The sequence below is a fragment of the Nakaseomyces glabratus genome, chromosome L (genome assembly GCF_010111755.1).
Source record: "Nakaseomyces glabratus chromosome L, complete sequence".
In the NCBI taxonomy this organism is placed as follows: Eukaryota; Fungi; Ascomycota; class Saccharomycetes; order Saccharomycetales; family Saccharomycetaceae; genus Nakaseomyces; species Nakaseomyces glabratus.
In genome coordinates this window covers 478,831-492,394 of record NC_088962.1, presented here as the reverse complement: position 1 = coordinate 492,394, position 13,564 = coordinate 478,831, and the positions used below count along the sequence as shown (strand labels likewise).

Below are 13,564 nucleotides of genomic sequence, written 5' to 3'. Positions count from 1 at the left end.
TCTCATATATAAGTTGAGTTGTAATAATAATATTGTCATTATAAGTGTATATACTATCTATTCGGGCTTTTTGCACTTAAAATTTTCAGTACACAGATATTTTGCGAAAAGACGAAAATCTGTCTAAATAATTTTAACATGCTCATCGCAAATTTTAGAATCAATAAATTTGACGTAGATAGTTGACATAGACCTCGCATATTGATTATACAGGACTAACTAGAAGTCTGGCAGCTTGGTTAAACATAACAGGAGAAGCTAAGAATGTCAGAAGATCTATTTACAAAGGCGTTACAGAATCCTGATGAAAAGGTAGATGGGCATCTAAGCGATGACATACGCATCGAGTCGAAGAGTGAAAACATAACCAAGCTCGAAGAAAAGCTTGATAATGCAACCGAACAAGAGAATGATAATGTAAGCGTGGAGGAGTCTCCAACTTTCAACAGCAAACTACATGAGAATGATCATGGACTGGAAACGGAACAGTCGGATGAGAAAACAGAGAATACAGAGGTCACTCTCAATAAAGACGAAACAACAATAAGTAGTACTAACAGGGGTGAAATAGAACAGAATATTACATCATCTGCTGAGAAACCTACTGAAGATCAACAACAAGAAGTAAGCGATCATTCTCAAGAAGACTCAAACTCAAATTTGAACGAAGACTCTGACACCTCAAGTTTAGACTCGTCATCATCACAATCATCATCATCATCATCTGATGAAGAAGACATAAACGTAGATGTTGAGAATGAGTCTGACCTTGAAGATAATGGCACATCTGCCCCAATTGTTTCCAAAAATGAAGTTTTGGAAGATCAGACTGCCGATCTACCAGAATCTTATGTGATCGATGAAAAAACTAACATTTCATCCATAGGTACCGTAAAATCAGTTCTAGACAATAACCTAATTATAACAGCAGATATATCAGGCGAAAAGCGTGTTTTAGAGGAAGGTTCAATTTTTTGCTTAGAAGATAGGACCCCATTGGGCGTTTTAAGAGAAGTATTTGGCCCACTACAAGCTCCTTTTTATAGAGTTGGTGTGTCTGAATCGTACAAGAAAAACAATGATTTAAAGTCTCTAATAGGAATAAAAGTTTTTATTGTCCTGAAAGATGTTCATTGGATAGACACTTTTCAAATCAAAATGATTAAAGGAACCGATGCTTCAAATATGTTTGATGAGGAGTTGCCAGAAGAAGAACAAGAGTTTTCTGATGATGAGAAGGAAGCAATGTATAAGAAGCAAAAGAAACAAAAGAAAAGAAAACCAGAAAAGACAGGAAGAGCCGACACAAATGACAGTAATACTAAAAAAGTTAGGAGCGATAATTTCCCTGTTGTTCAGAAAATGAGACCACCTATTGGTATGTCTAGGCCAAAGAATTATACCTCAAGAAGCTCAAGAGAGAAGACGAAAATATTGGATTATGATGACGGCAATGCCTCAATTAGATCTCACGCAGTTGATCAAAGCAAGGGTGTGCAGGTGTCGCAGCTTCAACCTTCGATCAATCTACCAAGCACTTCTTCTTATATCCCTCCAAATGATGGAAACTTTCACAATCCATCCGGTTTTCCAACTGGAAATCCAACTGGATTTATACCAAACATGCCCCAAAATCAATTTATACCTCCAGTATTTCCATACCCAACCAACTTCAACCCTCAATACAGTCAATATAATGCTCCACCAATGCAGGGTTCATTTCCCAATTTTCAACCACAACCAATGTCTTCTCAAGGCATGTATCCTCCACCAACAAACAATGGCTACCCTTATCTACCAAACATGCCTTTCAATGGCCAGCAACAATTCCAAAACCAGCAACAAATAATGCAGCAAAACCCGCAGTCATATCAATCCTCACAACAAGCATATCAATTACACCAACTTTTAATGCAACAGCAACAGTCACCTCATCACACAGAACAAAATCAGGGACAATCAAACAGCCCTACAAATCAAGGCAATCAATCATTCTTTCATCAGTAAATAACTATAATCATTGGGTGAAAATGCATCTAACACAAACTATAAACTACAATTTGAACATTGACTCAGGCCCTTATTTTTTTATGATTTTTATAGCATACTGTTTCATTCTAATGTAAGAGCTTGATATGATATACATAGGATTGAGCTCTACTTGAGATTTGTAATAGATAATTTGGAGACCCCATATTTATATATATTTATATATATATATATATATATTGACATTAACAAATTGCATATGTAAAAAGAAAATCAGCATTTCCTATGCGATGAGCATGTCCCAAAACGGAAAAATCTTAAAATTTTCAAAAGTCAAAAAACCATGAACCTGATGGTGATCATAATGCAGAGTGCCCCATCATACAATGATATGAGTTATAGAAGTACAATATTTCTCGTAAAATTCTATAGATACTTTCTAATTATTGCATCTTTCCCATTTTACTTAAAAAAGAGATAATTAAAATAACCAGCCATGACTATTATGAACGAGGGCAAGAAACGAAGCCATTCCTCCAGTTCAGATGACCATTTAGCTAAAAGACAATACGTTGAGCATGGAAATGAATGTATAATGGCTGATGAAGATATAGACACGGCTATCTTTGAAGATGGAATAAAGAACAATATGCAGTGGCAAGATACTATCTCTAAAGTTGTCAAAGCTGTTGTATCCATTCACTTTGCTCAAGTGGCGCCGTTCGATTGCGATCCCGCACTTGTGTCTGAGGCAACGGGCTTTGTTGTTGACTCAGAGTTAGGTATTATTTTGACAAATAGACATGTTGTTGGAGCTGGTCCATTTGTGGGCTATGTAGTTTTTGATAATCATGAAGAATGTGACGTTATTCCTATTTACAGAGACCCTGTGCACGATTTTGGTTTCCTGAAATTTGATCCTAAGAAGATTAAATACACCAAAATACATGCCCTTGAATTAAAACCATCTTTGGCCAAAGTTGGTTCAGAAATCAGAGTTGTTGGTAATGATGCTGGTGAGAAGCTAAGTATTTTAGCTGGTTTCATTAGCAGAATTGATAGAAATGCACCAGATTATGGTGAACTAACTTATAATGATTTCAACACAGAATATATTCAAGCTGCTGCTTCTGCTTCTGGTGGGTCTAGTGGTTCCCCTGTCGTTAATGTTGATGGTTATGCCGTTGCACTACAAGCCGGAGGGTCTACTGAGGCTTCAACTGACTTCTTTCTTCCGCTGGATAGAATCCTCCGTGCTCTTAAATGTATACAAGCCGATCAACCTATCACTAGGGGTACTATTCAAACTCAATGGTTATTGAAACCATATGATGAATGTAAGAGATTGGGTCTGACACCTGAACACGAGTCTACGTCTAGGGCTTTATTCCCTGATAGAATTGGATTATTAGTGGCAGAAACTATTTTAAGAGAGGGTCCATCGGATGGCAAAATTAAAGAAGGTGATATTTTAATTGCTATAAATGGCCAGAGAATATCCACATTTATTCAAGTTGATGATATTCTAGACTCAAATGTTGGTAACAACGTTGAGTTTACTGTTCAAAGAGGCGGTACTGACATCAATGTGACTTGTACAATTGGCGATTTACATGCCATCACACCATCAAAATATGTCGAAGTATGTGGCGCTACTTTCAATGAGTTGTCTTATCAAATGGCAAGATTCTATGCTCTACCAATCAGAGGTGTATTTTTGAGTAGTGCCTCAGGATCATTTAATTTTGATAATAAAGAAAAGATAGGCTGGATTGTAGACTCAGTAAACTATCAAGACACACCAAATCTTGACGCATTTGTTGAAGTTATGAAAACAATCCCTGATAAATCAAGAGTGACTGTGAGATATCACCATTTGACTGATCAACACTCTCCTAATGTTACTTCTATCTATATTGATCGTCACTGGTGTAGTGAGTTCAGAATATATGAGCGTAATGATAAAACTGGTATTTGGGACTACACTAATGTTGCTGATCCTATTTCTGAAGAACCTTTGAAACCACACACAGCCAAATTTATACCAATACCTTCCACTAATCCTGAAATTGCCAAACTTTCCAGCTCCTTATGTATGGTTCATACTGTTGCAGCTATTCCAATTGATTCCCTTTCTGCCGAAACTTTAAAAACCTCAGGTTTAATTATTGATGCCGAACAGGGTTATGTAATTGTTTCTAGAAGAGCAGTTCCACATGATTGTTTAGATGTATTTGTCACTATTGCGGATTCTATCGTCATACCAGCTACCATTGAATTTCTACACCCAATGCAAAACTATGCTATTGTGAAATACGATCCAAATCTAGTAAAGGCACCAGTGGTAACTCCAAAGCTTTCGAATAGAAGGATGAAAAGGGGCGAAAGCGCACAATTTATTGGTTATACACATAATAATAGATTGATAACCTCTGAAACATCTGTGACGGATATTTCCTCCGTCAGTATTCCAAGTAACTTAATACCAAGATATAGAGCTACCAACCTAGAAGCTATTTCTATTGATAGTAACATTAGCCCTAGATGCAATTTTGGTATTATGACAGATCAAGATGGTACAGTCAGAGCTCTATGGCTATCCTTCCTCGGCGAAAGACAAGAAAACAAAGAAAAGGTATATTTGATGGGGCTAGATATCATGGATTGTAAGAATGTTATCAATATATTAAAGTCAGGGAAGAAACCTCAAGTTCATATAATTGATGCTGGTTTTGGGTCTATCTCTATATTGCATGCCAGAATTAGAGGTGTTCCTGAGGAATGGATCCAAAAAATGGAAGCCGAGTCTAATAATAGACTCCAGTTCATTACCGTCTCCAGAGTTTCATACACCGAAGAAACAGTTAAATTACAGACAGGTGATGTTATATTATCTGTTAATGATAAACTTGTTACTGAAATGGATCAGTTATCAGGTATCGTTCATGCTTCTGATGAAAATATCGACTCCCATGTCTTACATTTCAAGGTTGTCAGAGATGGTAAAATAGTCGATTTAGACATGAAAACAGTTCAAGTAGATGAGACTGACCAGATTGTTATCTTTGCTGGTTGTATACTTCAAAAGCCTCATCATGCGGTAAGACAAGCTATGTCTGACATTCCAAAGGGGGTGTATTGTACATTTAGGGGAGAATCTTCACCAGCCATTCAGTATGGTATATCAGCCACTAATTTCATTACTCATGTTAATGAAATCCCAACTCCTGACCTTGATAAATTTTTAGAGGTAGTACGCCAAATACCCGATAACACATACTGTAAGATCCGGATGATGACCTTTGATAATGTGCCTTTTGCTATTTCACTAAAAACAAATTACCATTACTTCCCAACCGCTGAATTGAAGAAGAATAAGGACACAGGAAAATGGATTGAGAAAGAATATAATAACTCCCAAGAGATCCCCAAATAATTCTACTGCATAACAGTTGTGTAATGAATATAAGTGGCATTTACATTTGGTCACCCAAATTTCATTTACATAGCTATTAATATTAATTTCATTTAATTTAATCATTAGATATTTATAGTAATGAATTTTGATTGTTTATACGCAAATATTTACTAATTCTTGCTAATGCTTGCATAGTTACTGTTATATATACATGAGATATGACAAAGCCTAATTATTTAAATGCTTTTTTGTAGTATTGACTGGAATATCGATAAACTTATCGATAAACTTATCAAATAACTGTCTTTCGTGAAACCAATTCAAGACAGTTTTATTTATAAGGCATTAGCCTTCTCAAACGTTTCATTTGTGTAGGATGAGCATCAGTTCTACCTGTAAGACTTTTTAAAGACCGATGTGACCACCCAATATTACCATGCTTTCTACCTGCAATACCCCTCTTGAAACCAGTACTAGTTTGACGCCATCTTTTTAAAGCACCCCTATGAGTCTTCATCAGCGTTCTGCAAAATACCATTCCAAAAGAAGATACCCCCATAGTTTTCATACTCAACAATCGAGATGTGCACGCTGTTATAGCATTATTGAATAGAGTCATTGTAAAAGTTGATCGTCGCTTTTTCTCCAAATTAAAGAAGAAATCTAGAAGTTAAAGATAGGATATAACGTGTGATATATTTATCCTTCAAAAGTATTAAGCTCAAGGTTCTCTAAATATTAGGTACTAACAGCACTACACTTCCCTACAATTTGTATTCCACCTCTATTATGATGATTTAAAACAACTTAGCGTTCAAGGCAGATTCCTACTTTTCGTAAAACGAGATTGATATGCTAGAGGATTAATATTCTTCAAATGCAACTGCGATTTATTGTTATGTACAAAAATAATATTTACAGAGATAAACAAAGTCAAATAAATGTATTTGTATTCCAAACTCTTCAGAAGGCAAGCAGTTAAATATCTCAAATCATTTAACAAATTATTATAATAACAACCTAATAATTTGGGTATGAAAGGATGCCTGAATATTGCAAAATTAGTGTCTTTATCATAATGTGTGGGCATAAGTAGATAAATAAGAGTAGAGTCTGGTTTAGGAGCTCGCTTATTCAAAATCCTTGTCCACCATTACGACGAATTTCATCCAAAGCTTTCATGGTTTTGGCTTGTAACCTTTCATCCGCCCTAACTCTCATTTGAACTTTGGTAGCTTCAGCAAAAGTAGTTGCCTGGAGCTTCTCATCCAATGTTCTACATAATATAGCAGCTTCTTCAAACAGACGAATAGCATCATCTAAGTCTTCTTGTTGTAATTTGCATTGAGCTAGGCCCATCTTCGCCTTTTCGGAACGTGGGTCTTCATTGTTAGCTTGTTCAAATAGATCGTCAGCTTCAATGAAGTTCTCCACTGTAGGATATTTCAGTAATGTGGTGGCCTTACCAACCAATGGTGCTATACCGACATGAATGTTTTCTGATTTACTTTCTAGTTCAATTGCCTTGTCATATTCAGCAGCCGCCTTCTCGATTTCTCCCTTATCGGAGAGAATCTCAGCAAAGAAATTAGGGACTTCTGGTGCATCAGGGAATTTTCTTCTAGCTTCACTGAAGAGTGTTTCACAATCATCAAAATGTCCTTCACGATAAGACATACAAGCTAATTGGATGTAAGGAAAAATATTGGTTGGATCACATTCCTTAGCCTTGTCGAAGTCTTCCCCAGCCTTTTCATACTTTTGAATTATGAAATTCATTTGACCGCGATGATAATAGATAGCTGCCATATTTGGATCTAGATCTATAGCTTTCTGGAAGTTACTATAGTATTCTTCATCCAAGCCCTTGTCAGCCATTAACAATCCAAGGTAGATATAAGATTTTGGTCTTGGATGCAACTTGATTGCTTCATCAACCAATTCTCTTGCAGTTAAAGGATCGTTTTTCAAAAAGCTCAGGATAGCAGTATGTTCAAAAGCAATAGCAGCCTTTTCATTAGTAACACTATTTGTTCTGTCATTCTCAAGTTTTGCTTTATACAATTCAGTTGCTTTTGTAAATTCACTGTCGCATCTGTCATATCCTTCTTTTGTTTGACTATATAAATGTGTCAAGGCGTCCGATAATATTTTGTCCGACTCTTCAGTAGCATCATGTCCTGGAATATCAGTTTCCGCATCGAATACACCGAAAAAGGCAGCCATGGATGTGTATGAAGGTAGCACTTTGTTCTTTTCAGAAGCTTCAAGGTGATCCTTCAATGCCATCATTGCTTGCTTATTCAAAACACGTTCGACAATAGGTTGTATGGTAGCATCATTGTAATCACCATTTAGCGACACTGCAGTTAAATCCAACAAAGCGTCAGCGAACTTCCCGATATTTTCATAGACTGCGGCTCTCTTCAAGAGAACTTTAGAGTAGTCAGGGTTGAGTTCCAAAGCCTTGCTACATGCCTCAATAGCTTCTTTATTATGCTCTAATGATATATAACAAGCTGCCATATTTGAGTAGAAAACAGGATCGTTTTTCAACTGGAGAGCAAACTTATAGTAGTTTATAGCGTTTTCATAATCCTTGACCTTAAAATAGGCATTACCTCTCTTTTTTAATTCAGAAGCATATTCATTCTTTTCGGCAGTCTCTGCTAATTTCATCAACTCAATATCTGGCTCATCATTTATCATAAGATACTTGTACTCGACTTTAGATGATGCTGTACCAACATCATTGCCATCATCCAATGATTTCTTCAGCTCCTGTACTTGCTTATAATAGAAATAAGCCGCCACAACGGCAGAAACGGTAGCAACAGATGCGACCACTGCTTTCTTATTTTTTACCCAAAACCCAACGGTGTTACTGTCAGAACTCATATTTTCACCCTTTTGTTTTCAATTATTCTCTGCCAGATACGAGACCTTTTGAAATACTATTCAACTGATGCTTAAATTATAATTCACTTAGAACGTGTGTCTAGTCAAATGGGAACAGGAAGACTTATCCAGGAGTTGAAATCAGATTTCTCGAAACAATTTGAATGAATAACCTGACAGTACCTCTTTTTTTTCCTAGGTTATCTAAGGTTCCACAAATATGAATCCTCAGATAATTCTTGATAAAACCATCTGCTAGATATACCAATTCAAACTTCAATCACCGATACCAAGTTGCATTTGGTACATGATTCAGCTACTTCGGATTGCGACTGGTGGGCACAAGAACAGAAAATGTGAGTGTACGAGGATGTAATCAGATGATTGACTTACTCTTGTGGTCTGTGAAAAAAAACATGCGGGTAACGTATTTGTAAGTGAGCTACCAAGAAAAAAAAAAAATTGAAGCTCATCGCGATGAGCTAGTGACAGAAGTGATGATTATTAATTCAGAAAAGAATCATTGAATCAAATCTGAATAGGACCCTTTCATAAGTTATAGTTGTTATTGGAATGTGTCAGTTCCACTTTGTCAACATCAGGTAAAGCAGGTCCTTATATAGTATTGAAAAAGGCCAGACCAAACGATAAAAACGCATTAATAATTAAAGATTTTGAATAGCAGCAAATATTTGCTTATCATAAGAATATAAAAAAAAAATGACTGCCGAACAGTGCCAACGTTGTAATAAGAATGCGGTGGAAGTTATTTCTAGAAAGGAACTATTTTGTGCTGAGTGCTTTAGGGTATTTGTCATGCAGAAGCAAAGAAAGCAAATGATGTCCGATGATTATTACAGAGACATTTTTAAAGTAATGTATAAGGACAAAATAAGATCAGCGGAAGAAGCTGAACAACAGAATAAGAATTCAACTATTCTGATTCCACTTTCCTTTGGATCGTCCTCACTAATGATGTTAGATATTGTGCATTTGACTCTATTGGAACAAAAGATGCAGCATCAAAAGACAGGGTTTAATGTTGATGTGCTTATATGTTACAGAGAGTCTAATGACGAGCTACTAACAAATATCCAGTCAAACATAAAGGAACTATCAACTGTTAGATATTCAGAGAATAAAGATAATATTAGGTTCCACACATTATGTTTGGACAGCATGTTTGAGATTGATAAGGAGCTAATCGATCAGGTTGTCTTACATAACGTCGAGTTCACAGGAAGACAAGTATCTATTAATGAGTCCGAGCACGCAAATCTCTCATTGCAAACAGTACTGACTAGTTGTCCAAATCGTTCTACAAAAGAGGATATAATTGATTTTGTAACTAAGCATCTGGTGAAGAAATATGCATACCAAAATGGTCAGAAGGCAATTCTGTGGGGCCATTCGATGACAAGACTTGCGGATGAAATTATTTCCTGCGTTGTTAAAGGAAGAGGTGCGCAAATATCATCAAAGCTAAATACTACCAATTTAGACGTCAATTATGGATCAAGATTCAAAAATTTGTATCCACTAAAGGATATCCTCCTGACAGAAGTTGATGCTTACTGTGCTTTATTTGACTTATCAAAATATTTAATAAAGTATGAATTACAGGATAGTTTGCTTGTCAATAAATTAAAGAAAGAAAAGCATATTGGAAATCAGAGATTAGCTAAAAATATGACCATCAATGAACTTGCCCGTAAATATTTCAATGATATTGAAGGCGAATATTCTAATGTCATTGCCACTGTTTTGAGGACTGGTGATAAATTAGATGAACCGCTAGCTACTCTCGGAGAAAAACACTGCCGTATATGTAAGTCAACTGTTCATGATGATGTTTCTAAATGGCTCCGAGACATTACAGTGAATGTAGGGCAACCTCTAGAATCTCAATTGGAAAGGGATTTGCATGAAAAATGGGCAACTTCTCATATTGGGCTCGAAACTACAGCATATTATCAACTGCGTGATAGAGTGTGGGAACAGGGGGATGACGTTGATCTATGCTATGGGTGTATAGTAACTATGCAAGGCGTAAAAAATTTGAATGTGCCGTGGCCAAAGAATAATGAACAAGAACTTAATGAAGTTCTAGCAGAGTACAGTTTGGAATAAATTAAGTTATAACTTAATTAAAAATGTCTTTATATTATTTATCCTATATTTATTATTGATAGTTCGTTCAACATCACTACTAAACATGAAATAACGTCCAACAAATTTGCTTTAGCAAATCATCATCATAAACCTCTATGCAAAATATTGAGGAGGTTCTTCGACGCAGATTCATTTACTGGAGTTCCGGATTGTTGATGTTGGGGTAAGCTATTTGTGGATGGGTTCATATAGCTATCCTTTTGCGCATCTGTATGTCCAATGGTTGGGCTCTTTAACATATTTAGGAGATCATGGGACGCTGTTTGATTTTCATATGGTTCACGATTATTATGCTGAGATGGATCTAATGAGAATTCAGCAGATGCATTATTCATTTCTTTTCTTCCATGTAGAATATTAAGGAGTGTGGCTGATGACTGGTTTTTGTTTTCAACTGGGGTAGCCAAAATATCCCTATTGATCGGAGAAAAGTTCTTGAAATCGCTATCAGAGTTCATGTTTGAAGTGTTCAACACAGAATTCCTTCTTAACATATTGATCAATTCTTCATTAGCATCGGTGTCATGAGTACCTTTCAAAGATAAGCTATGCTCTGAAAGTTGTTCTTGGTATTGGCTATTCATAGGGTAGTTGTTGCTATTTAAAGTCTCGACAGGAGTGGCAGTTTGTGTTGAAAGAGACTCATGACTTTTTTGGCCCCTGTGAAGTAAATCTAACAGCGGGTTACTATTCTTCGGTTCATTAGTAGAGTTATTAGACTCGATATTCTGACTTGACGTTTTTAGTAAATTCAATAAGTCAGTTGAATCGTGTGATAACTGAGGTGAGCTCAAGAATTGCGAATAATTAGCTTGCGACTCAGCCTTTGTCGAGTGGGGTTGTTTTAAAATGTCAAGTAGGGCCTTAGAATCGTCGGTATTCTTACCTGATGAGTTCAATGGTGACGAGTAATTATCATCATGATCACCCTTGAAAGATTCATCTGCCTTAAGTGTTTCTCTCTGACCTTTATTTTGAGGATTCTTCAGCATTTCAAGCAATGGGTTACCTTGATTTGATGCTATATCATTAGTTTGAGTATTAGCTCCATTAAATTGAGTATGAGCTCCAGTAAATTGAGTATTAGCGGGAGAAGGTGAGTTCAGAATTTCTCCACGCTTTAAGATTTTGACTTTTGGCTTCGGCCCTGCTACTTGAGTGGTAACACTGCTTGATTCATTAACAGAGCGTGTACTTTCCGAATTAGGAATTACCGAAGGAATCTCGTTATTAACTCCAAAATTATTTCCCTTTAGTACTTCAGATTCTGAAGAGCTAATATTGTCTTCTTCATCTCTGCCAATTTTCTTGAGTTCAGCTTCTTCGACATCGGATTTCTCAAATTCTGAACATTCATCACTTTCAGCTGAGCTAATGGTACCTTCGCTACTGCTTTCAAAATCTTCATATATACTTTCTGATGACTCGTCCGGCAAATTATCGTCATCTGAATGAGAGGATGCGCCATTACTGTTATTATCAAAATGTTTATTCGAAGCAAAAACTCCTGGTGAGTTGTTGTTCCCATGTTGTGTATTCCCAGAATCTTCAAATTTAAAATTTTTCAATGAATTGATCATTTGATTGCTATCATTTTGTGGGTGGTTGTTTAATGATAAGTTTTCGCCTCTTTTCAAAATTTTAATTTTTGGCTTTGCTGTTATTGTTTCTTTAGGTTTGCCTTGTTCCTTCGGTTTTGATCTCAATAAGTTCAGCAACTCTTTGGAATTTTCAGCTTGGTTGTCTAAATCATTCGATTGAGATTCCTGACTTTTACCATTGATATTGGCAAACATCGCTGGCGGGTTTGACCCTACCAAGGGTTGAGAATGTTGAGGGATATTAGCATGCTGAAATTGCGATGGCATGAATGGCAAAGGACCGTTAATAAATGGTAATACTCCTCTTTGCTGGTTTGGAATATTCATCAAGTGCGGAGGGAGTATAGGAAATTGGGAAGGGTAGCCACTGCCATTAACTGGCATGGGAAACCCTTGAAAAACTGATGGTGGAAGGCTTTGTTGTTGTTGCTGTTGGAAATTGTTGATAGGGATTGTACTTGTCTCTGTATTATCAAATCTTGGTGAATCATCAGTACCTTCATTACTATTATGTTCATCGCTGTCGGTGGAATTTGTGGAGAAATGTACAGAAGATTGAAGCATATTTAATAATTCTCTTCCAGGATCTATATTCTCTTCTTTGGTAATTCCCAGCATTAATTTCAGCTGTTCTTCGGCATATTTCTTTGATTGATCTTCGTTTCTAATCTGCTTTTGTCTTCTTACCCAAAGAGACAAAGGTCTCATCATTGAATTCACTAAATAATACTTGACATTTGTTTTGTGCATTGTCCTTGTAATGTTTTTAAAATCCCTCCATTCAATCTTCTCAATTTCATTTCTAACATGTGGCTTAAAATCAAAATCTTCAGGTATACCATAAACTAAAAATATTTTATAGTTTTTGCCTTGAATATTTCTCTCAATGAACTGTGATTCATCAACATAATCTGTCAAATCGAAGCCTGTTTCCTCTTTTACTTCTCTAATACAACAATCTATATCATTTTCATCTTTAGAGATCTTACCCCTAGGAAACGACCACGAATCCGATTCGGTACCTTTTACTAAGAGAATCTTCGACAATTTTTCGTTGAATATAGCAGCTCCTCTAACAGGAATGGTTTTCTTATATTTCGAAAATTTTTGCAATGCCTGATCTGCTTTAATATCCCATTTCCAAACCAGTGGACATAGTCTTATTATTAGTTGGGCAAATGCCTTGATCTTGAATGAAGGTAGTGAAGGATTCATTAGCTTTACAAAATCAGTATAAAACCATGATGCTTCTTCAAAATGGAAAAGCTCCCTTTCAACACTAGAAAGGTCTTCAGGTGGACAATTTATGATGAAACGTACCAATAAATCCTCTAGTACTCTTTCAGGAGATGTCACATTCTCCAATGCGTGTCGTAAAGGTAATGACATGTCTTCAATATATTATATATATATCTGCCTTTATCTTTTTTTTTCAGTCCTATATCTATTCCAGATTTCTTTATCTGTCTCGGTCTCTGTCTCTCTT

The 13,564-nt window shown here is 36.1% G+C and overlaps 6 protein-coding genes across 6 annotated transcripts; 3 read left to right on the top strand and 3 right to left on the bottom strand.

Moving 5' to 3' along the window:
- Positions 1–264: 264 nt before the first annotated feature.
- Positions 265–2,007, top strand: NAF1 (RNA-binding snoRNP assembly protein; the record flags this gene model as incomplete). Its single annotated transcript, XM_448953.1, has 1 exon — positions 265–2,007. The coding sequence occupies one exon, from the start codon at positions 265–267 to the stop codon at positions 2,005–2,007; it is 1,743 nt and encodes a 580-aa protein (XP_448953.1).
- A 478-nt stretch (positions 2,008–2,485) lies between these two features.
- On the top strand, positions 2,486–5,425 carry NMA111 (Nma111p; the record flags this gene model as incomplete). Its single annotated transcript, XM_448952.1, has 1 exon — positions 2,486–5,425. The coding sequence occupies one exon, from the start codon at positions 2,486–2,488 to the stop codon at positions 5,423–5,425; it is 2,940 nt and encodes a 979-aa protein (XP_448952.1).
- A 313-nt stretch (positions 5,426–5,738) lies between these two features.
- On the bottom strand, positions 5,739–6,026 carry MRP35 (mitochondrial 54S ribosomal protein bL35m MRP35; the record flags this gene model as incomplete). The annotated part of the gene is made up of 1 exon (XM_448951.1): positions 5,739–6,026. One exon carries the CDS (start codon positions 6,024–6,026, stop codon positions 5,739–5,741), a length of 288 nt encoding a protein of 95 aa, XP_448951.1.
- Positions 6,027–6,541: 515 nt separating this feature from the next.
- Positions 6,542–8,305, bottom strand: TOM70 (protein channel TOM70; the record flags this gene model as incomplete). Its single annotated transcript, XM_448950.1, has 1 exon — positions 6,542–8,305. One exon carries the CDS (start codon positions 8,303–8,305, stop codon positions 6,542–6,544), a length of 1,764 nt encoding a protein of 587 aa, XP_448950.1.
- A 720-nt stretch (positions 8,306–9,025) lies between these two features.
- NCS2 (Ncs2p) lies at positions 9,026–10,435 on the top strand (the record flags this gene model as incomplete). The annotated part of the gene is made up of 1 exon (XM_448949.1): positions 9,026–10,435. The coding sequence occupies one exon, from the start codon at positions 9,026–9,028 to the stop codon at positions 10,433–10,435; it is 1,410 nt and encodes a 469-aa protein (XP_448949.1).
- A 125-nt stretch (positions 10,436–10,560) lies between these two features.
- On the bottom strand, positions 10,561–13,467 carry DCP2 (decapping enzyme complex catalytic subunit; the record flags this gene model as incomplete). The annotated part of the gene is made up of 1 exon (XM_448948.1): positions 10,561–13,467. The coding sequence occupies one exon, from the start codon at positions 13,465–13,467 to the stop codon at positions 10,561–10,563; it is 2,907 nt and encodes a 968-aa protein (XP_448948.1).
- Positions 13,468–13,564: the final 97 nt, after the last annotated feature.